Below are 24,634 nucleotides of genomic sequence, written 5' to 3' on the forward strand. Positions count from 1 at the left end.
ACGGCGCGTACCTTCTCCGGATCGGTGTGCACGCCTGCCTCGCTGACGCGATGCCCGAGGTACCCCACCTCGCGTTGTGCGATGTAACACTTACGTGGCTTGAGCTTGAGATGAGCCGCTCGCAGTCGCTGGAACACCTCTCGAAGCCTGGACCAATGCTCAGACAAAGATCTACTGAACACTATCACATCGTCCAAGTAAATCAGGCACTGTTCCCACTGCAAGCCCCGCATCACCAACTCCATCAACCGCTGGAACGTCGCGGGCGCGTTAGTGAGTCCGAACGGCAACACTCGAAACTCAAACAGGCCCATCGGGGTGGTGAATGCTGTTTTTGGCCGATCCTCCTCCGTCATCTCCACCTGCCAGTAACCGGACGCCAGATCGAGGGTGGAAAAATACCGCGCTCCTGCGAGACTGTCGAAGGTGTCGTCGATGCGAGGTATGGGGAAGGCATCGCCGAGCGTGACTGCATTTAGTTTACGGTAATCGACGCAGAACCGGGTTGACCCATCCTTTTTCGTTACTAGTACCACCGGGGCTGACCAGGGACTCGCCGAGGGCTGAATTATGTTATCGCGAAGCATGTCCCCAACTGCCTCTTTGATTTGGGCGCGTTCGGGTGCGCCCACACGGTACGCAGGGAGTTTGATGGGTCGGGCTGCACCGGTGTCAATTTGATGCTTAACCAGGTCGGTCCGACCCACGTCCGAGTCGTGTTCGCTGAACACGTCGGCATACTCCCGCAGTAACTCGCGCAGCCGATCGGCCCCTCCCTTAGGTAAGTCCGCCCATGGTACATGTAACGCGTCGAGCAGGGGAACGACCTCGGCTCGGGGAGTCGGGCCGACTCGCCAGGCCAGGCCCTGCTCACCCTCAGGACGACCGGGGTCCTCAGCCCAGAGTGCGAACACCGAGTCGTTAGAGTGGCGTGCGTGCAGGGGGTGTACTGTGGCTATCGGGGTGCGCCGTCGCAGTATCGCTGGGGTATTGTGGGGGTTAAACATCCGCATAAACAATCGGTCCCCATCTGCGTTTACCAACGTGGCGGATCCCACTATCCCATACCGTTTTGCCAACTCCGGGTGAGGAGTTAGCATTACCTCCCCTGATGGTCGGAGCGCGGGGTCGGTGGGGGATGTTGCCACCGGCACCAGCATCTCGGTGAGCGGGCCGATGGTGACTGCCGTCGCCAGGATAGCGGCCACAGGTGCAAAGCGGCGGCGCGTTGGTTCTCGTCCCAGGAACGGTATCCGCTCGCCGTTGCTCTCCATGGTGGCGCATCGCTGGCGGGGTTGCACGTTGAGTCCCAACCGTTCTAGGAGGTCGGTGCCTGCGATACACTCGTGACACAACGCACTCGACACGTAGAACTCCTGCGTGCACACCTGGCTGCCTATGCGGACCTCTAGGGTGGCTCTCCCCAGCAGCCCCATTCCGGCTCCGCTCGCCGTGTGCAGCGCGCGGTCCGGTACCTGCAGGTGACGCACGTCGACCCCGATCGCGCTGCAGTGCGCTGCGCTCACGAGCGAGGCCACCGCCCCCGTGTCCAGCAGAATTCGGGTACGCACTCCGTTTACCTACCCTTCCAGCAGCGACGTGGCCCCCGTGATCCCCGCCACCAGCTCCCGCAGCCAGTCGCCAGGAGTCACCGTTTCTGTGGGCGTTGTTGCTGGAACCTGTGTGGAGATCACTCCCGTCGACGTGTGTACGGTGGTGGCGTAGGCGAAAAGGGCGTAGGGGAGGTGTTCATCCCAATCCCGTTGATTTGCGGCCGCCATACGTTTGAGTTTCCCCGATAAGGTCTGATTCATGCGCTCCACCATCCCGTTCGCCTGGGGGTGGTACGCTGTGGTTCGGTCCTTCTGGATTCCGAACTCTCGGCACAGTGCCTGGAACAACTCGGCCTCGAACTCGCTACCCTGGTCGGTGAGGACTCGTTCTGGGATCCCGTGCTTAAGTACGTAGTGTTCCACAAATGCCCGGGCCACCACCAAGGCCGTTTTTTCAGGGATGGCCACTGCCACGGGGTAGCGGGTGAAATACTCTACTGTGACTAGGATATATCGGTTGCCTCGATGGGATCGCGGGAATGGCCCCTGTAGGTCGATCCCGACCAGCTGATTCGTGCGGCTGACGCGGAACGGCCTTAGGGGTACCTGGTATCGTGCCGGTTTCGGCCCGCACTGCTGACAGGCGCGGCAGCCCTGTACCCAGGCCGCCACGTCTTGTGCCAATTTGGGCCAGAGATACTGGCGACGCAGGGTCTCTCGAGTACGTCGTTCCCCATCGTGGCCCCCGAGTGGGTGGTCATGCACCAGCCGTAGCAGCTGGGGTCGCACCTGGGCAGGAACACAGATGCACCCCGGCTGGCCGGCCTCGGTTAACTCCCGTACCACTCCGTTCTGCACACACAACCGGGCATACAAACCGCTCCAGGGTCCTGGTAGGGCGCTCTTTTCCTCCCGCAGTGCCGCCTCCACTGCCGCCAGATCCGGATCTCGCTGCTGGGTCTGTCTCAGCTGCTCGTCGTTTAGGCCCGGGAAGGCGCAGCCGACGTCCTCCTGGATCCGTCCAATCGGGTCCCGAGCCGCGGGTCCCGCGCTTGCCGGGCGGTCGACGGGATCCTCAGTGCCACCTGTGAGGGTTTCCGTGGCGCACACTGCACTCTCTCTCGCTGGGGGGGGGTCAGTGGCCGCGGCCTCTCGGGGGTCCGTTGCCTGCCGGCAGCGTCCCCCCGTGAAACACGGGCAGGCCTCCTCCGCCCTCGTCTCGGCGTACACCGTGGGTCGCCTCGACAAGGCGTCCGCGTTTGCATGCGTCCGGCCAGCCCGATACTCGATTTGCAGGTTGTACTCCTGCAACTGCGCCAACCACCGGGCCATCTGCCCCCGCGGCTCCTTGAATGTAAGAAGAAACTGCAGAGCATAATGGTCAGTGCGTACGCGACATCTCCTGCCGTACAAATACGGCCGGAACTGTTTGCATGCGAAAATCACGGCGTACAACTCTTGGCGGGTCACGCAATAGTTCAGCTCGGCCCCACTCAAGGTCCGGCTGGCGTACGCGATGACTCGTTCCGTCCCATCCTGTACCTGTGACAACACCGCGCCCAGCCCGCTGCTGCAGGCGTCGGTGTCCAAAATAAAATCGGTGGTAAAATCGGGGAAAGCGAGGGTGGGGGCGTGGGTGAGGTGATCTTTGAGAGTGGTGAAGGCCGTCTGGCAGGCCCCCGTCCACTGATAGGGGTGCTTAGGGGAGGTGAGTTGGGTGAGGGGGCGTGCAATCTCGCTGAATCCCTTTACAAATCGACGATAATAGGTGGCGAGCCCCAAAAATGATCTGATCTCCGTCAGATTCCTTGGCCGTGGCCACTCCACTACGGCGCGTACCTTCTCCGGATCGGTGTGCACGCCTGCCTCGCTGACGCGATGCCCGAGGTACCCCACCTCGCGTTGTGCGATGTAACACTTACGTGGCTTGAGCTTGAGATGAGCCGCTCGCAGTCGCTGGAACACCTCTCGAAGCCTGGACCAATGCTCAGACAAAGATCTACTGAACACTATCACATCGTCCAAGTAAATCAGGCACTGTTCCCACTGCAAGCCCCGCATCACCAACTCCATCAACCGCTGGAACGTCGCGGGCACGTTAGTGAGTCCGAACGGCAACACTCGAAACTCAAACAGGCCCATCGGGGTGGTGAATGCTGTTTTTGGCCGATCCTCCTCCGTCATCTCCACCTGCCAGTAACCGGACGCCAGATCGAGGGTGGAAAAATACCGCGCTCCTGCGAGACTGTCGAAGGTGTCGTCGATGCGAGGTATGGGGAAGGCATCGCCGAGCGTGACTGCATTTAGTTTACGGTAATCGACGCAGAACCGGGTTGACCCATCCTTTTTCGTTACTAGTACCACCGGGGCTGACCAGGGACTCGCCGAGGGCTGAATTATGTTATCGCGAAGCATGTCCCCAACTGCCTCTTTGATTTGGGCGCGTTCGGGTGCGCCCACACGGTACGCAGGGAGTTTGATGGGTCGGGCTGCACCGGTGTCAATTTTATGCTTAACCAGGTCGGTCCGACCCACGTCCGAGTCGTGTTCGCTGAACACGTCGGCATACTCCCGCAGTAACTCGCGCAGCCGATCGGCCCCTCCCTTAGGTAAGTCCGCCCATGGTACATGTAACGCGTCGAGCAGGGGAACGACCTCGGCTCGGGGAGTCGGGCCGACTCGCCAGGCCAGGCCCTGCTCACCCTCAGGACGACCGGGGTCCTCAGCCCAGAGTGCGAACACCGAGTCGTTAGAGTGGCGTGCGTGCAGGGGGTGTACTGTGGCTATCGGGGTGCGCCGTCGCAGTATCGCTGGGGTATTGTGGGGGTTAAACATCCGCATAAACAATCGGTCCCCATCTGCGTTTACCAACGTGGCGGATCCCACTATCCCATACCGTTTTGCCAACTCCGGGTGAGGAGTTAGCATTACCTCCCCTGATGGTCGGAGCGCGGGGTCGGTGGGGGATGTTGCCACCGGCACCAGCATCTCGGTGAGCGGGCCGATGGTGACTGCCGTCGCCAGGATAGCGGCCACAGGTGCAAAGCGGCGGCGCGTTGGTTCTCGTCCCAGGAACGGTATCCGCTCGCCGTTGCTCTCCATGGTGGCGCATCGCTGGCGGGGTTGCACGTTGAGTCCCAACCGTTCTAGGAGGTCGGTGCCTGCGATACACTCGTGACACAACGCACTCGACACGTAGAACTCCTGCGTGCACACCTGGCTGCCTATGCGGACCTCTAGGGTGGCTCTCCCCAGCAGCCCCATTCCGGCTCCGCTCGCCGTGTGCAGCGCGCGGTCCGGTACCTGCAGGTGACGCACGTCGACCCCGATCGCGCTGCAGTGCGCTGCGCTCACGAGCGAGGCCACCGCCCCCGTGTCCAGCAGGATTCGGGTACGCACTCCGTTTACCTCCCCTTCCACCAGCGACGTGGCCCCCGTGATCCCCGCCACCAGCTCCCGCAGCCAGTCGCCAGGAGTCACCGTTTCTGTGGGCGTTGTTGCTGGAACCTGTGTGGAGATCACTCGCTCGCCATTATTCTCACAGCTTGTTTGTGTCGGGGCTACGTCGATTTCGCCCCCCGGTGGTCCCCTCTCTAGGGGGGCCTTAGTGTTTGACCTTAGCTCTTGTCTAGCTCGGGCGACCTGAGGACAGTCCCTCACTAGATGCCCTCGGCGATCGCACATATAACATGCCCGGGGAGGGGTGGCGGCTCCGTAATGGGCTCGCTGCCCACTCCCTCCTCCCCCAGTGCGCTGCTGCTCATACTCTGCTTCTAGTCGCGCTATCCTTCCAGTTAGCCCTCCTACCGTGGAGTCTAGTTCCCCCATCTCGGATCGGATGGTCTCAACGGAGGATTGCAGTTGGGTCATATTTTTATTCGTTTCCTCGCGTACCTGGGTTACCTGGCCGGAGACATCCTTTATACCCGTTTGTATACCGGCAACCCATCCCGGGGTTGTCTCGCGGGACACTGGAGGCTCTCTTTCCCGGCCCCTTACCGTCCTCGCGAGCTCCTGTTCCTCCTCCTCGTCTTCCGAGAGCAGGCTCGCAATGGCGTGCTCTCGTCCCAGCCCCCGGAGCTGCGCGCGTTCGCTGTGAATTCTTTCACACTTACGTGCGCGCTCGACAAGGGTGTTAAAGGGAAGACGTGGGCAGCTCATGTCTGGCTGCCAACACGCCGTGCGAGACAGGTACCGCTGGATTTTCTCGGCGGCCAGTTCCTCAATAACATCAGTTGCGTACCCCGGGCGTGCGATCTTTGTTAACTCGCGCACATCCTCGGCGTAATCACGTAGATCTTCGCCAGGTTGGCGCCGGCGCGCCTCTAAGGCCGATTTTGCTTCCTCCTCGTCACGCGTGCCAAAACGCTGATCGAGTCGGCGCATCAGCTCCTCTAGCTGTGTCTGTGCGCTCGCGGGTAACGCTTCTACAAAATCGGCTGCCCGCCCATCAAGATTCATATTAAGTTGACGTACTGCCTGCGCGTCCGTCCATCCATTAATTTCCTTGGCCCCTAAGAGATTGCGGGCGAATGCCTTCCACGAAGGGGCCCCCCGGCCGGTAAATATTAGTCTTATTTTAGCGTGAGGTAACGCGGGGGTCCGTACCGCTTCTGACACCAATTTGTGGGGGCCGTCGGCCCCCGGGGTCCCGTCGGCCCCCGGGGTCCCTCCCGCCTGCATCCCCTATTCGTTTACGTTACCCCACCTCCCTATTACCCGCTACGGTTTCGCCGGCATTCGAACGCGACGCCCCTACGGTTACAGCCTCGCGCCGCGCTCCCACGCTGCGAGCATACGTGCGCACATCATCGTCGATCAAACGCCGTGCTCGCAGTATAGCCCTGTGCGGCACGTTCCCAATGCGCATCCGTATTATACACGTAGTGAACGTGCGCGCACACACGCATACAGCTCCACACGCGATACCCACTCTTGCGCCGCTCTGCGCAGCGCTCGCCGCCTGCTGGCCGCTCACGTTATGAGCGCGCACCTGGGGGACGCCGATTACGCACGCACGCCCACACACACGCCGCTCCACGCACTCCAACTCAACTCACGTTATACTCGCGCACCTGTATCACACACGGAGTGAACACACGCGACACCCACTCTCGCACCGCTCTGCGCAGCGCTCCCCCGAGGCGAGCCGCAGCACCACAGAATCACTGCGTACCCACGCGCAACCCGCGCGCTCAGCTCCGCGCAGCGCTCACTCACGTGGCGAACCACTGTGCACACAGCGCACCCACACGCTCACACTGCACGACAAGATCACGCGAGACCACGCTTCGCTATTAATGATTTATTATATGCCACCTGCGAATTGATGTGGAATCAGTGAGTCGACGAGGCTGGCCTATTCCACTAAACCTGTACCTATTCCCTATTTATCGGCTTACGATACCCTACTTCACCTCCCCACTCACTGTTTGGTGCCCGCGGAGGTTCGCTGCTCTCTGCGCTAACAGCGTACCTCGATGCGTCGCACGGACGTCCGGGTCGCTGGCTGGAACTCCTGCTGGTCCGCTGGCCTGGAGAGAAGGGGCGATTTCCCCTCTCCGCTCCTCTATTTATCCTCCCTACCTCAAAGGGGATGCTGCGCTGAACAATGGGCTCGTGCACCCCAAGCCCGCGCACGGCGGTTCCCGGGCGCTGTTGATATGCTAATCAGTGCGCGACGTTGGCGGCGTACATCCTAATTACTCCCTTACCCTTCCTAACAATGGGGCCTGCGCGCTCAAGCGCAATTATCCAAACCCTCCATGACTATGCGCAACAGCCCCTGTGACCCCGCTATTCATGCTGTCTCATGCCTCCCCTGCTTGCCCCGTCGACTCGTGGGGGTGTGTGTGGGGGGAAATGCGCCTCAACCGCGGTGGCCGAATGCCCCACGCCGCGACCACACCATATTAAGGCCGGCAGCAGCGCCGCGGTACCACGTAGCATGGGGGAGGTCATCCAATTCCCTGATCTCCGGAAACCGTGAGAATTAATCCCGATAAGGGTCTCTCGGATAAAAACCGGTCGATCAGGTAACCTTCCCTTCCAGCTCTATGGGGGGGGGGGATGCGTGCGGGTGTGTGCTTATGTGGGGCGGGTGATGGGGGGCAGTGCGGTGGGGGAAGCCGGGCGGCTCCCTGGCTCGGCAGAGCGGCCCCGTCGCTGTGGCACCACACACTCACCACTGCATTCTTCAGCCACACTCCGAGGCTGAGGAGGGCGATCCCTGCACTCGCCACCTCGTAGGCGATGGCCACCGGCCTGCTGTGCAGCATCTCCATGAAGGTCTTCCACCCTAAGGGAGCTGGGTCGTCGTCTTCTCCTCCTCCTCCTTGGGGAACCTCCACGCCATGGCTGGGAGAGGAAGCGACTCGAGGCTCCCTCTTGGCTTCGTGATCTGCGAGCCGGTCGCTGATGTGGACAGCCACGGTCGCTTTGGCGAGAGGTAGAGGCTGCCCGGCCTGTGGCGGTTGGACCTCCCAGGCTCCCCCCAGGTTAACCAGCCAGTTCGGGGAGAAATTCTTCTCCTCCGTGGGCCCAGACGTGAGGAACGCGTAGCTCGTCACGAGCAGCGCCACGAGGGTGCGTGAGGTACTGCGCAGCCCATGAGCCTCCATGGTGACTGCTCCGGGAGAGGCTCCAGGAGGCTTCGTGCAGAGAGGCGCTCCTCAGCACGCAGCTCGCAGCGTGGCTCCAGCGGCACACTGGGCGGAAGCGGATATGACGTCACGGCCCGAGGACGGATGTATGTTGTGTCTCATCTGTGTGTCTGTATGTCTGTGTGTGTGTGTGCAGTACCGATCCAGCTCCTGACAAAGGAGTGGCAGCCTCTCCTCCGCAGTGAGCGTTCGAACATTCCACGTGGCCATCCATAGTGGCTTTCGTTGCTTTTGGAGGAGCCCCGAGGGTGAAGATTTAATCTCCTGGCTCCGCCAATTGGGGTTTGGCCAGGAGATGTTATAGACGCCTGTCCCCCCGGGGCCTCCGGCACAAGCTTATTAGTTACATATTTATGTTTAATTCGTAGTTTCGTGGTAATAAATTGAAGGTGGAGGGGTTACCAGCCCCTCGCACCCGTCCAGAGCCCCCGTTTAGCCACTGTGGTGGTCACAGACGCCATGAGGGGAGAGGCCCATGGGCATTGGCTCTCCCCCCACAGCACTGTCCACGACAGTGTTGCCCATCCGGCACCGCGAGGAGGTAGGGGGTTGTTTTGCCGGACAGTGATGGGGCAGTAGTGGAGAGAGTGGAGAGTTTCCCACACCTGGGCAGTATGCTTATGACCGGCTCCAGTGTAACAGCAGAGGTCTCACTCCGAATCAGTCAAGTGGCAATATCTTTTCATCGGTTGCGTAATGCTGTGTGGAAGCTACCTGGTCTGTCGCTCCGCACGAAGCTTCAGGTTTTCTCGGCCACAGTCATTCCCTCCCTTCTCTACGCTTGCGAAACGTGGACCCCCCTAATGGAGCATCTTTGCTGGTTGGAAACATTTAGGCTGGCCTGCCTACGATCCATCCTGGGTTTAACCAGGCTGGATTGTGTGAGGAGCTCACAAATCCTTGAAAGATATGGGTAAAGTCCCATTGGTGAGCTCCTCCGGCAGGCAAGGCTGCGTTGGCTGGGTCATGTAGCCCGCATGCCCAGCCACCGCATGCCTAAACAGCTTTTGTTTGGCCGGATTGAGGGGGCTAAACGGGCACAGCACGGGCTAGAGAAGAGATAGGGTGATGTGGTACAGGAGGACGTGGAGCTGAGTGGACTTGCCGATGACTGGTACCAGCAGTGTCAAGATCGGCCTCTGTAGAGGAGGCTCGTGAAGGACGCTACTGGGCAGTTGAAGGCAGTCGCCCTCCAACAACAACGGAGGGCGGAGGAGCGACGCTCACAACAACGAGCGGAGCACCGTGTGGCTAAAGCACAGCAAGTTAGTACAGTAGGGGGCACAGGTGGTGCATTAGCCAGTCATCTCGGTCATCTCAGTCAGTCAACCCGTGGCACCTGGGTCTGCCCCGTGACCTCCTGCCAGCGGGCGTTCGACACTTCACGTGGCCTCAAGGTGCACATGGCCTGGCACAAGCGTCGTGGTGACGTCACCGCCACTTAGTGGCGAATGGCAGTTGTTGTTGTGTGTCTGCACCTGGTCTGTAGTGATTGAAAGGCATGGGCCAGATCAGTTCAATAACAACGGTAGGAGGCTGCTAGATTTTTGTGCAGCCAATGATCTTGTAATTACCAACACGCTGTTCCGGCATCGGCGCATCAACACAACATCACGGATGCATGCTGGATCCAAGCAAGAACATCTGCTGGACTACATAGTGACGGATCAGTGGATGCGAGCCCATGTCCTTGACACCAGGACCTACCGTGGAGCTGATCTGCCCTCTGACCATCGACTGACTAGTCATCTGTAAGATGCGCCTGCCATTCTTCCACTCCGGTGGTGGATGTACACCCAAGACCCCATTCCAACCTAAGGTGGCCTGGTCTCAGTTAGCTTATGAAAGTTGCAAGCGGGAATTTCATCAACACTTGCGGCTGGGGTAGGCATCGTCCCCCACTCCTGATGTCGAGAGTAAATGGGCAAGGTTTAGGACTGTGACTCATGCAGCTGCAATGGCTGCTTTGGGAACGTGGTCCAGACCTCCCCAAAGACCCTGGATGACAGAGGAGGTGTTCAGGATGGTTGAGAAAAAGCGAAAGGCCCACTCTAATCGTCTACAGCATCCCACATCAGAGAATGAGGAGGCTTACCGCAGCCTTCGCTCGGAGGTTCGGAGAGCCGTGAGGCGCTGCAAGGATGGGTGGTGGTCACGGGTTGCTGAGGAGATAGGAGTCTGCCTCAGTTACCCGCAAGAACAAATCGCTCTTTAATTTCATGACAAAAGTAACCTGCAGCACCACACCTATTACCATCATTAGGGGAAAGAATGGTGATCCAATCTCCGACCCCCAGGAACAAGTTTGCAGATTTTCTGAGCATTTCTGTGAGGTCCTAGGGTAGGGGAAATCCCTTACCCAGGAAAACAACGTGGGACAAAGTGGGGATGACCCTGCTGAGGCTGCGGTGCCTCAAATATTGTAAGTCACCCCCTCAGGAAAAAAGTGTTTACATTTAGTGAGGCTTCCATGGATAAACGAGTATAATAATTGTTGATAATTTTTATTGCTTACTCAGCCCTTTAAAGGATGGCACTGACTTTGTGTTGTTGTCTCCTTAACAGAAGACGTCTGTTAAGTGCCATTGATTGCACGGCACCCCAGCACATTGAGATGACAATGGTGAAACTCTTCACCAAGTCCATCCTCAAATTCCTCATTCATCTCCATGCAAAGGGAATCGTGCATGGGGATATCCAGCCGGTGAGTGGACACCAGGTTCCGCACAACTGCAACATTAATTTGAGTTCCCGTTCGGGGCTCGTCTTCGTAGAACCTATACCCATTGATCAAAGCGTTAATGCATCTGCTCTGTCCAACTGGCAGTAGCTGCGGGTCATGATAACTGTCGTACAGAGGGTTATATATGGGTGAAACTTGAGTTTAAAGTTTTGTTGCTATTAGGGACTCGCACTAGAGAAAAGCAGACATGTCGAAACAAAGCATTGTCCAAATCATGGAGACACAATCCAGTGCAAGTAAAAGGACGCTTTGAAATTAAACAACTGTGCTTTAACCTGACAGCTGCCCACCTGTTTCCATGCTGCTCATGCGCATGAGAATGCGTTACCAACTTCATGCATGTGCATGCTTCTGCCTAACTAACACTCACAGCTACAAGCTCCGTTCGGCCCTCTTGTAACAATCGTCATACAGGTATGATAAGAGCGCCCTCCTTTACGCCGGGCACCCCAGAGTGCTCTATATGAGATTAGAGATTGGAATAATCTCATCTAAATACATTTGAAAGGGCACCCCAGTGGCATCCGTCAGAAAACATTCTCTTGAGTTGCGATGAATAACCTTGGCAAAAGCGTGTCATCTCAGATTCCCCTTTTAATATTTATTGTGGTATTTTGCTACATGACCAATCTGCTGCAGGCTGAATAGTTGTGCATGCCTGTAATCCAGCACTGTAGAGCCGCAGGTTGGTGGATCACACCAATGGTGTGAAACATCATCTGTGGCCCCGCCTCGTGCCTCGGAGTGGTTCTCTCTCTTCCAGATAGAGTGAATACTGCATGGCATTGGCGTATAACAAGTTGACATTATTTATCATGACCTCTGAATGTGAATATCTTCTGCTGCCTATCGTCTAGAGGAACATGTCGATTAAAGAGCCTGGGGCAGGGACCATCCGGATGATGAGTTTTGAAAACAGCTTTTTGGTGGGACGCCAACGTGAGTCGTGAGTGTGTGGCTGAGTATGAGAATGTGTGTGTATGCAGTTCAAGGAGCGGTAGTGTAGTGGTTAGCACACTGCATTACGAAACTGGTGACCCAGGTGAGAGTGGCGATTTTCTGAACTGGTTGTGAGCCTCCCCTAGGTAGACTCAGTCTCAAATGAGTACCTGGTGTGGTGTGTAAACAATGCCACTCAGGAGACAAAGGCATGGTGCAGGCCACCCACCCCCCTCATGTGTCGTTTTGGACTTCATAGGTGGTCACTAATTGCACCTGCCCCAACAATGTCTAAGGCTACACGGGGGAACTTTTCTTTGTTTATGCAGTGAGGAACCGTAGTGTTGGGGTTAGTCGACAGCACTACAATCCTGGTGACTAGTAAAATTTGCGTTCATGAATATCTGAACCAGTCCTGGGCCTCCCCTAGGTTGACTCAGCCATAAATGAGTACCATGTGCGGTGTCTAGGCACCACCAGTTTAGAAGACAAAGGTGGCTGGGCGTGGTGCTGGCCACCCATCTTCGTGTGTGTTGTTCAGGCCTTCATTAGGTGCTCGCTAAAAGCAAATGCCAGATAAATTTGTTAAAGGCTATATGGGGACGTTTTGTGTGTGTGCAACACGTGTTTGCGTCTCTTCACCTGTGTGTGCATGGTTCTAGACCTATGGGTGAGTACATGTGTTTGTATACATGTTTTTTCGTGCCTGTGTTGCTGTTAAAGGTTATATTGGTTATGTTTGTATTTTGTAATTCACAGGTTCACATATTTTTGGTTCCCCTGCGTACCTTGCCCCAGAGGCATACCTGGGCCACATGTCATCTTTCCCGGTTGACATGTGGGGGCTGGGGTGTACAGTGGCCGAGTTGGCTACCGGGCGCATCCTCTTTCCGGCCATCAACAAACACGACCAGCTCCCGTGTTATATGGAGGTATTGCCCACACAGCAGTAACACTGACAATTCCGTTATTGAGTGATCAATTTCATGACCAATTTGCTCTTGAAATCGCGCAACTCAGTCATTGCTTCTAACCATGTTTTTCACTTCTCATCGAGTATTTCCGCATCAAGGGTATTAAAATAATATTCAGAATTGGTATGACCAATTGAACATGCGACAGGAAATACTTCCTTACAATTCCCTGAGCAGACCACTTGAGTCGTCTCTTCTGTGAGAAAGAGGCGTACGACTGCTCGCGACTGGTTGCATGGTTGTCCACACACAAGCTACTGAGTTGGATACAACCGCATGACAGAACCAATTACTCAGGCGTAGACCTGTCAAGGTAACTGTGAGCGGAACGCATAGATTTTTAGAGCTGGTGTTATGACTCGTGATAGATTATTGCATGAGGCCACGGATTGGCCAAATGTAACCCTACACCACCTGCAAATAATTTGAATTGTCAGATGAACGAGCATTTATTGCGCCAATTATTGTTGTTTCATCTCAACTGCTTGTAATGAAGAAAATTCTCACAACCATATAAGCAATTTCAAATGACGCCACGGGACCCATTACCTCCGCTGTGAATGAGGCAGATGGTGCATAGTATTTTGTGGTTTAATACCGCAGTAAAGACCAGGGCAGTCACTGGGATTGATCCGTGAACTTCTGCAACGTGCGGCGTTCGCGGTTTTGCTGGGCCATGCCAATAACACTGCCCCGTGCCTGCATGCGAGAACCATCGGGAGCGGTAGCCGAGTGGTTAGCACCCTGACCGTGTGGTGTTGAATGTTGGACCAGTCCTTGGCCTCTCAAATATCGACTCAGCATTAAATCAATACCTGGAGTGATTTGTAAAATAGTTGCTGTGGTGTGGCCTTGGGTGCTGTGCCATCATCAGTAGGTGCTCACAAACAGAACTTTCCACACAAGTGTGTCAATACTGTATGGGTGATCATTGTCTCTGTGTGAATTGTGTGTAGATCCTCGGGATGCCGCCTCAGAATTTGATTGATGACGCGCCTGAGAGAAACAAGTACTTTGGTGAGTGAAGGGGCGTGCGGGGGAATCGCGTTAAGTTAGAGGGGGAGCTGGGTCCGTTAAGAGTTTAGTGGGGCATTACTTTGTATATTCAACTACTTCCACATGTGTTTTGGCAGTCAATATGATTCGTAATGCATTTTGCATTTTTGGGGATGTCTGTGTGAGGCTGTGTGTCTGTGTGAGATTCTATGGGTCTATTTGCAAGTATATTGTCCCTGTGCGAGTCTTTGGGTTTCTGTGTGAGTCAATGTCTGTGTGTGATTCTATGGGTCTTAGTGCAAGTATATTGTCTGTGTGTTTCGATGGGTATTTGTGTGAGTCAATGGGTGTCTGTGTCTCTGTGCGAGTCTGTGTCTCTGTGTTTGCCAATGTGTCTTCCTGTGATTCTATGGGTCTTTGGGCAAGTCACGGGTTGCTGAGGAGATAGGAGTCTGCCTCAGTTACCCGCAAGAACAAATCGCTCTTTAATTTCATGACAAAAGTAACCTGCAGCACCACACCTATTACCATCATTAGGGGAAAGAATGGTGATCCAATCTCCGACCCCCAGGAACAAGTTTGCAGATTTTCTGAGCATTTCTGTGAGGTCCTAGGGTAGGGGAAATCCCTTACCCAGGAAAACAACGTGGGACAAAGTGGGGATGACCCTGCTGAGGCTGCGGTGCCTCAAATATTGTAAGTCACCCCCTGTGAGTGGCTGGCTGAGGTGCCATTGGTTGAGGACGTACGGAAGGCGATCCAGAGTCTGAGACCAGGAAAGGCACCGGGCAGAGATGATCTCCCAAGCAAAATGCTGAGGGAGGGTGGCGTTTGTGCACAAACTGCCCTACATGACATCATAACAACAGTCTGGACCACTGGACGGGTTCCATAGGACTAGAAATATGCCCTGGTGGTCCCCCTCTTTAAGAAGGGGGACCGCACAGACTGTAACAACTACAGGGGCATCTCACTCCTCAGTATGCCGGGAAAGGTCCTGGCAAGGATTATTCAACATCGCCTTGCTAGGCATGCTGAGGAGAGGCTTGCGGGGCCCCAATGCGGTTTCAGGAAAGGGAGGTCTTTCACATATGCCATATTATCTGTCTGTCTGCTACAGCAGAGGTGTAGGGAATTCCAACAAGACCTACATCTCTGCTTTATTGATCTGGTCAAGGCCTATTATACCATCAGTAGGCCTGGGCTCTGGGTTGTTCTTCGTGCTTTCATAGTCCCTGACCCTCTGCTCACGATCATTAAGGACCTTCATGATGGTGAGTGGGCCCGGGTAAAACTACGTGGCCGGGAGTCAGAGCCATTCCCTATACACCTTGGGGTGCGATGGGGATGTCCTCTGGCTCCCACATTATTTAACATCTATTTTGACCACGTAGTTCGTGAAGCCTTCAATAGCTGTACCGGGGGAATTTCCATTTGGTACAGATATAATGGGAGACTGATTGATGCCCGGGGGCGGTCAAGGGATTGCTCCCTATTGGTCAACCACGTTATGTATGCCGATGATTTGGTAATTGCTGCTCATTCAGAGGAGGAGTTAGAGACGCTTCTGCTGAAACTGGAATGTGCCACTAAGAGGTGGGGCATTACCATTAGCCCCACCAAAATTAAGCACCTGCCTGGGTATTTTGTACCATCAGACACTCCACCCCCACAACTCTAAATCGGTGATGGGGCAGTTGTGGAGAGAGTGGAAAGTTTCCCATACCTGGGCAGTGTGCTCATGGCCGGCTCCGGTTTGGCAGCGGAGGTCTCACTCCGAATCAGTCGAGCAGCAATATCTTTTCATCGGTTGCGTAACACTGTGTGGAAGCTGCCTGGTCTGTCACTCCGCTCGAATTTTCAGGTCTTCTCGGCCACAGTCATTCCCTCCCTTCTCTACGCTTGCGAAACGTGGACCACCCTAATGGAGCATCTTCGTCGGTTAAAAACATTTAGGCTGGCCTGCCTACGATCCATCCTGGGTTTAACCAGGCTGGATTGTGTGAGGAGCTCACAAATCCTTGAAAGATCTGGGCAAAGTCCCATCGGTGAGCTCCTCCGGCAGGCAAGGCTGCGTTGGCTGGGTCATGTAGCCTGCATACCCAGCCACCGCATGCCTAAACAGCTTTTGTTCGGCCGGATCGAGGGGGCTAAACAGGCACAGCACGGGCTAGAGAAAAGATGGAGTGATGTGGTACAGGAGGACGTGTAGCTGAGTGGACTTGTCGATGACTGGTACCAGCGGTGTCAAGATCGGCCTCAGTGGAGGAGGCTCGTGAAGGACGCTACTGGGCAGTTGAAGGCAGTCGCCCTCCAACACCAACGAAGGACGGAGGAGTGACGCTCACAACAACGAGCGGAGTGCCGGGTGGCTAAAGCACAGCAAGTTGGCACAGTAGGGGGCACAGGTGGTGCATCAGGCAGCCATCTCAGTCAGTCGACCCGTGGCACCTGGGTCTGCCCCATGACCTCCTGCCAGCGGGCGTTCGACACTTCACGTGGCCTCAAGGTGCACATGGCCTGGCACAAGCGTCGTGGTGACGTCACCGCCACTTAGTGGCGAATGGCAGTTGTTGTGTGTCTGTGTGTGTCTGTGTGTTTGTGTGTGTCTGTGTGTGTGCGGTAGTGTAGTGATTAGCGCGCTTCGCTACGAACCTTGCCACCCAGGGTTCGATTCCCGCTCACGGCCACCAACACTGGTGTCACGTGCCGTGCCGGCCTTCATCGGTGCTGCTCGCAACGGCTACACGGGGAGGCCCAGGAGCGGCTGAGGTAATCGTCAGCAGTGTTGGTGGCCGTGAGCGGGAGTCGAACTTGGAGGGCAGCGTGGTGTTCACCGCAATAATACTGCCCGCTCCCCGACTGGTACACGGTACGTACAGTGCAGGGTGCACAGAACTCGCGGCGTCTCTCACACGGTCCGGGTCTCTGCGTGGAGAGCGGGAGACGAAGGCGAGGGTCACACAGGGTCTCAACACGAGTCACGTCACATCACAGACTCATCCTCACCGTTAACCAACATCATCAACACAAACCCACATCATTAACACGGACCCACATCATTAACAAGAAACTCACATCATCAACACGAGCTTACATCATAACCATTCACCCACAACACTGCACATCTGTGAGAAAAAGCTGTATAGCTCATCAGACTCCTCCAGTATAAGTATTCTGATTCTGACATGAACTCACATTGTCACCACTCACAACACACCACCACTATCAGTAACACCACTAACACCACCATTCCTCCTGCCAGTACACTACACAGACACACACACGTCCTCACCACTCACATCACCACTCACTCACAGGTTTTTTTTTCCGGTAAAGTCACGTAGGTAAAACATCAAAATTAATAAAAATAAAACAAAAATCACGACGTTTCGGAGGCAACACAAGTCTCCGTCATCAGGTGGGACCGTCACAGCCGGATTAGCTGCATCAAGTGAGGCAATGATTCAAGATGTAATCCCTTAAAAGCAAGTTGAGGGGGGAGGAGAGGGGGCGGGAGCTCATCAGAATGTGGTAGCCAATGAATGGAACGTATCGGGAGGGAGGGGGGCGGGGCTCAAAGACGGCACGGAGTGCCACGTACAACGCATCGGGAGGGGGAGGTGAGCGGGGCCAAAAGAATGGACGACGGCGTGGACGCGGTTGCTGTTGCACAACGCCAACGCATTGGACAGAGAGGGGGAGGGGAGGCCTGATACACATGATAGAAAAAGAACGAAAATGCCCATGTTTATACCAATGCTGGCTGAACAATGAAGAGAGTACTGTTAAACACTGGTGATGTTAACACTCGGTAAAGTAAAGTAAAATAGTGCCTGTCAGATAAGATGGTCCAAAAAAGTGTAATTAAGTCTTTTTTGCGTGGTTGATCACATCTTTCCAATGATTACTAAGTTTGTACCCATCATCACGGTTGAAATTATGTCTGTGTTTGTATATTTGTATGGCTTCGTGTACAAACCTTTGATGGTAGCCGGGAGGTTTGCAGAGAACCTTGGTCTCGGAAAAGACAATTTCATGAGAGACATTTCCTCCAGAGTCGCCGCCTGTGACAAATAAAAATCGCCAGAAGTGGGGGCGGGGCCCGGTGAGCACGCCCTCGTGACGCAACAGCCCGTAAGCCCCTCCCCCCCAGTACCTTCCCCACCCCGACGCCCCCCTCCCCCCACGAACACCACCAAAGACAAAGCTCCCCCGTAATAGCCTTAACAGACCACCACTAACACCACCACTAACAACAATCCCACCATTAACCACCACCACTAACACCCCCACCACTAACACTCCCACCACCACTAACACCCCACCACCACTAACACCCCCACCACCACTAACACCACTACTACCACACCACCACTAATACACAGCTCGGATCCACTCCTCTCGGCTGATCTCCACACGCGATGATGATGCTGCTGCTTCTGCTGCTGCTCTCTCCGCGCCTTTCGTCCAAACTGCCAGAGGCAAGTGGGGGGCGGGGCCAGGGCACCACGCGCTTCGTGACGTCACCGCCTATCAACTCCGCCCCCCCCATACCCCCCGCCCCCCCCATACCCCCCGCCCCCCCCATACCCCCCGCCCCCCCCATACCCCCCGCCCCCCCCATACCCCCCGCCCCCCCCATACCCCCCGCCCCCCCCATACCCCCCGCCCCCCCCATACCCCCGCCCCCCCCATACCCCCCGCCCCCCCCATACCCCCCGCCCCCCCCATACCCCCCGCCCCCCCCATACCCCCCATACCCCCCGCCCCCCCCATACCCCCCGCCCCCCCCATACCCCCCGCCCCCCCCATACCCCCCGCCCCCCCCATACCCCCCGCCCCCCCCATACCCCCCGCCCCCCCCATACCCCCTCTCCCCCATACCCCCTCCCCCCCATACCCCCTCGCCCCCATACCCCCTCGCCCCCATACCCCCTCCCCCCATACCCCCCCTCCCCCCCTCCCCCCCCTACACCCCCCCATACCCCCTCCCCCCCATACCCCCTCCCCCCCCATACCCCTCCCCCCCATACCCCTCCCACCCCATACCCCCTCCCCCCCCAACCCCCCTCCCCCCCATACCCCTCCCCCCCATACCCCCCCCCCCATACCCCCTCCCCCCCATACCCTCCCCCGCTGCTGCTTCCGCCGGGGCGAGTGGCGCCAACTTCTGAAGCGGTTCGCTGTCTGGGCCTCCTCGAGGTCCACTCAGCCTGAAGGTGAGAACCTCACGTGGCGTGGACACGTCAGCAGTGGCGGGGGAGAGACAAAGGCGGCCCACAGCCGCGGGCTTCTACACAGCTGCTGGGCTCACGGCATCGGTTCAAGCAGAGCCCGGCTCTGCGTTTTTCTGGATTTTGTTGTTGTTATTCTGTCTTTCACTGTTCAAATAAACCTACCATTAAAATTATAGACTGATCATTTCTTTGTCAGTGGGCAAACGTACATAATCAGCAGGGGATCAAATACTTTTTTTCCCTCACTGTAGGTGGTGATACCAAATTCGTTATCAGTCTGTTCTTCACATGTTACAGGAATACGGAACTGGTTAAAAATGCAATTAAAAAAAAACACGACCACATTGCTTAGTGAACAAATTAAAGAAACGAAAATGTTTTATTTGACAAAGCAATATTATAATAGGACAATATTAATCATTGTTCTTATGTTTGCAGAAATCTTGAAGCTCTTTGGGGATTTCCTGACCCCCACCGAGAGAAGCGAGGTCCTCAACGTGAATAACGTCTGGTATTTCGGAGTCCATAACAAAGGCTTTGGCACTCAAAACCATGGCTACGATGATGTCTACAACCATTATGTCTCGGTACGACTCTCCTCAGGTCACGTAACACGTGGAGAACACACAAAGTCTGCACACTGACAAACACCATAATAATCTGCAGAACAGGCGGACAACATACCCTACACATTCACACTAACTCTTACACATGCCACACATATATTGCATCCATACTCAGTGACTGAATGAGCAGTGATTGGATCAGTATACTTAGTTGATGTGATTGCACCGCAGGTCGAGCATGAGCATCTCCATTTCCGATATGAGGTGCTGAAAAAGGTGGTCGGACCTTACAGCCAGATCTTCAAATGCCGTGACCACAAGACCAACACCCGAGTGGCTGTGAAGATGTGGAGAGTCATTCAGGTAAGACTTCACAATGGCTTGCATGGAGAAGGCAGGACAGTAAATCAATTCCATATTTACGTGGGTAGTGTTATGGTGTTCATATGTGTGGGTTTTCTCTGGATTTATGTTTAACTTCTTTCGCGCCTGTACGTAGCCCACTGTTAATCGCAGATGCGGTGAAGGACAACTGTCTTTGAGAGCGAGCGACAAACTGTTACAAGGGTCAATTATTGTAATTAATATGAAGCTGTGGATTTCCGCTGTTTAGTGCCGAGGAAGACCACAGCCAGTGGATGGAGTACCACATCTTGCTCCAACTTCAGGGCTGGGCCAATGATGATGTCAACGTTGTCAGAATCCTCGACTTTTTCACCTTCAGGGGTCACAACTGCCTCGTCATGCAGCTCATACCGAAGTACGTACCCTGCTGTCTGAGCAGAGACATGTAAAGCTGGCTGCTCCACTCCATTTTCTTCTCCAGCCTTGCTAATTTTTCGATAGCCACACCGACAACCGTCAGTGTGACGGCAGTGGTAACACTCGTGCATCATTCCAAGAGCTTGGGTTCGATTGCTGACTCGGATAAGTGTCTGTGTGGAGTTTGTTCTCCACTTGTTCTGCATGGAATTTATCCCCATTCTCCACATTCCTCCAATAGCGAAACACTCGCACATAATTTAATTGGCATCGGCCAAATTTGCCAGTGCTGAGAAAATACCTTAAAAATAACTCAGTTGGGATTACACATCGGAACAATGTCACCCCGACAGGAGAAACTTGGCAGGACCCTCAGGAAAAAAGTGTTTACATTTAGTGAGGCTTCCATGGATAAACGAGTATAATAATTGTTAATAATTTTTATTGCTTACTCAGCCCTTTAAAGGATGGCACTGACTTTGTGTTGTTGTCTCCTTAACAGAAGACGTCTGTTAAGTGCCATTGATTGCACGGCACCCCAGCACATTGAGATGACAATGGTGAAACTCTTCACCAAGTCCATCCTCAAATTCCTCATTCATCTCCATGCAAAGGGAATCGTGCATGGGGATATCCAGCCGGTGAGTGGACACCAGGTTCCGCACAACTGCAACATTAATTTGAGTTCCCGTTCGGGGCTCGTCTTCGTAGAACCTATACCCATTGATCAAAGCGTTAATGCATCTGCTCTGTCCAACTGTCAGTAGCTGCGGGTCATGATAACTGTACAGAGGGTTATATATGGGTGAAACTTGAGTTTAAAGTTTTGTTGCTATTAGGGACTCGCACTAGAGAAAAGCAGACATGTCGAAACAAAGCATTGCCCAAATCATGGAGACACAAACCAGTGCAAGTAAAAGGACGCTTTGAAATTAAGCAACTGTGCTTTAACCTGACAGCTGCCCACCTGTTTCCATGCTGCTCATGCGCATGAGAATGCATTACCAACTTCATGCATGTGCATGCTTCTGCCTAACTAACACTCACAGCTACAAGCTCCGTTCGGCCCTCTTGTAACAATCGTCATACAGGTATGATAAGAGCGCCCTCCTTTACGCCGGGCACCCCAGAGTGCTCTATATGAGATTAGAGATTGGAATAATCTCATCTAAATACATTTGAAAGGGCACCCCAGTGGCATCCGTCAGAAAACATTCTCTTGAGTTGCGATGAATAACCTTGGCAAAAGCGTGTCATCTCAGATTCCCCTTTTAATATTTATTGTGGTATTTTGCTACATGACCAATCTGCTGCAGGCTGAATAGTTGTGCATGCCTGTAATCCAGCACTGTAGAGCCGCAGGTTGGTGGATCACACCAATGGTGTGAAACATCATCTGTGGCCCCTCCTCGTGCCTCGGAGTGGTTCTCTCTCTTCCAGATAGAGTGAATACTGCATGGCATTGGCGTATACAAGTTGACATTATTTATCATGACCTCTGAATGTGAATATCTTCTGCTGCCTATCGTCTAGAGGAACATGTCGATTAAAGAGCCTGGGGCAGGGACCATCCGGATGATGAGTTTTGAAAACAGCTTTTTGGTGGGACGCCAACGTGAGTCGTGAGTGTGTGGCTGAGTATGAGAATGTGTGTGTATGCAGTTCAAGGAGCGGTAGTGTAGTGGTTAGCACACTGCATTACGAAACTGGTGACCCAGGTGAGAGTGGCGATTTTCTGAACTGGTTGTGAGCCTCCCCTAGGTAGACTCAGTCTCAAATGAGTACCTGGTGTGGTGTGTAAACAATGCCACTCAGGAGACAAAGGCATGGTGCAGGCCACCCACCCCCCTCAAGTGTCGTTTTGGACTTCATAGGTGGTCACTAATTGCACCTGCCCCAACAATGTCTAAGGCTACACGGGGGAACTTTTCTTTGTTTATGCAGTGAGGAACCGTAGTGTTGGGGTTAGTCGACAGCACTACAATCCTGGTGACTGTAGTAAAATTTGCGTTCATGAATATCTGAACCAGTCCTGGGCCTCCCCTAGGTTGACTCAGCCATAAATGAGTACCATGTGCGGTGTCTAGGCACCACCAGTTTAGAAGACAAAGGTGGCTGGGCGTGGTGCTGGCCACCCATCTTCGTGTGTGTTGTTCAGGCCTTCATTAGGTGCTCGCTAAAAGCAAATGCCAGATAAATTTGTTAAAGGCTATATGGGGACGTTTTGTGTGTGTGCACACGTGTTTGCGTCTCTTCACCTGTGTGTGCATGTGTCTAGACCTATGGGTGAGTACATGTGTTTGTATACATGTTTTTTCGTGCCTGTGTGTTGCTGTTAAAGGTTATATTGGTTATGTTTGTATTTTGTAATTCACAGGTTCACAGATTTTTGGTTCCCCTGCGTACCTTGCCCCAGAGGCATACCTGGGCCACATGTCATCTTTCCCGGTTGACATGTGGGGGCTGGGGTGTACAGTGGCCGAGTTGGCTACCGGGCGCATCCTCTTTCCGGCCATCAACAAACACGACCAGCTCCCGTGTTATATGGAGGTATTGCCCACACAGCAGTAACACTGACAATTCCGTTATTGAGTGATCAATTTCATGACCAATTTGCTCTTGAAATCGCGCAACTCAGTCATTGCTTCTAACCATGTTTTTCACTTCTCATCGAGTATTTCCGCATCAAGGGTATTAAAATAATATTCAGAATTGGTATGACCAATTGAACATGCGACAGGAAATACTTCCTTACAATTCCCTGAGCAGACCACTTGAGTCGTCTCTTCTGTGAGAAAGAGGCGTACGACTGCTCGCGACTGGTTGCATGGTTGTCCACACACAAGCTACTGAGTTGGATACAACCGCATGACAGAACCAATTACTCAGGCGTAGACCTGTCAAGGTAACTGTGAGCGGAACGCATAGATTTTTAGAGCTGGTGTTATGACTCGTGATAGATTATTGCATGAGGCCACGGATTGGCCAAATGTAACCCTACACCACCTGCAAATAATTTGAATTGTCAGATGAACGAGCATTTATCGCGCCAATTATTGTTGTTTCATCTCAACTGCTTGTAATGAAGAAAATTCTCACAACCATATAAGCAATTTCAAATGACGCCACGGGACCCATTACCTCCGCTGTGAATGAGGCAGATGGTGCATAGTATTTTGTGGTTTAATACCGCAGTAAAGACCAGGGCAGTCACTGGGATTGATCCGTGAACTTCTGCAACGTGCGGCGTTCGCGGTTTTGCTGGGCCATGCCAATAACACTGCCCCGTGCCTGCATGCGAGAACCATCGGGAGCGGTAGCCGAGTGGTTAGCACCCTGACCGTGTGGTGTTGAATGTTGGACCAGTCCTTGGCCTCTCAAATATCGACTCAGCATTAAATCAATACCTGGAGTGATTTGTAAAATAGTTGCTGTGGTGTGGCCTTGGGTGCTGTGCCATCATCAGTAGGTGCTCACAAACAGAACTTTCCACACAAGTGTGTCAATACTGTATGGGTGATCATTGTCTCTGTGTGAATTGTGTGTAGATCCTCGGGATGCCGCCTCAGAATTTGATTGATGACGCGCCTGAGAGAAACAAGTACTTTGGTGAGTGAAGGGGCGTGCGGGGGAATCGCGTTAAGTTTGAGGGGGAGCTGGGTCCGTTAAGAGTTTAGTGGGGCATTACTTTGTATATTCAACTACTTCCACATGTGTTTTGGCAGTCAATATGATTCGTAATGCATTTTGCATTTTTGGGGATGTCTGTGTGAGGCTGTGTGTCTGTGTGAGATTCTATGGGTCTATTTGCAAGTATATTGTCCCTGTGCGAGTCTTTGGGTTTCTGTGTGAGTCAATGTCTGTGTGTGATTCTATGGGTCTTAGTGCAAGTATATTGTCTGTGTGTTTCGATGGGTATTTGTGTGAGTCAATGGGTGTCTGTGTCTCTGTGCGAGTCTGTGTCTCTGTGTTTGCCAATGTGTCTTCCTGTGATTCTATGGGTCTTTGGGCAAGTATAGTCTTTGTGTGAGCTATGGGTCTCTGTGTGAGTCTATGGGTCTCTGTGTGTGTCTATGGATATATGTTTGAGTCTATGGGTCTCTGTGTGGGTGTATGGGTCTATGTGTGGGTGTATGGGTCTATGTGTGAGGTTATGGGTCTCTGTGTGAGTCTATGGGTATCTGTGTGAGTCTATGGGT

At 54.1% G+C, this 24,634-nt stretch overlaps 1 protein-coding gene across 1 annotated transcript in view; it reads right to left on the reverse strand.

Annotated features, from left to right (window-relative positions):
• LOC133338976 (uncharacterized) overlaps positions 1-24,634 on the reverse strand; it is a 46,098-nt gene that overhangs the window by 6,612 nt on the left and 14,852 nt on the right. Inside the window, exons 7-9 of the mRNA XM_061547104.1 lie at positions 17,850-17,934; positions 16,523-16,795; positions 7,739-8,260 (exon numbers count right to left, since the gene is read on the reverse strand). Of these exons, the coding sequence (XP_061403088.1) occupies positions 17,904-17,934 (31 nt within the window). The 3' untranslated portion in view covers positions 7,739-8,260; positions 16,523-16,795; positions 17,850-17,903. The remainder of the gene's footprint in view (positions 1-7,738; positions 8,261-16,522; positions 16,796-17,849; positions 17,935-24,634) is intronic.

Source organism: Lethenteron reissneri, unplaced genomic scaffold, assembly GCF_015708825.2.
Source record: "Lethenteron reissneri isolate LAM-NWPU_2019-01 unplaced genomic scaffold, ASM1570882v1 scaffold_1639, whole genome shotgun sequence".
In the NCBI taxonomy this organism is placed as follows: Eukaryota; Metazoa; Chordata; class Hyperoartia; order Petromyzontiformes; family Petromyzontidae; genus Lethenteron; species Lethenteron reissneri.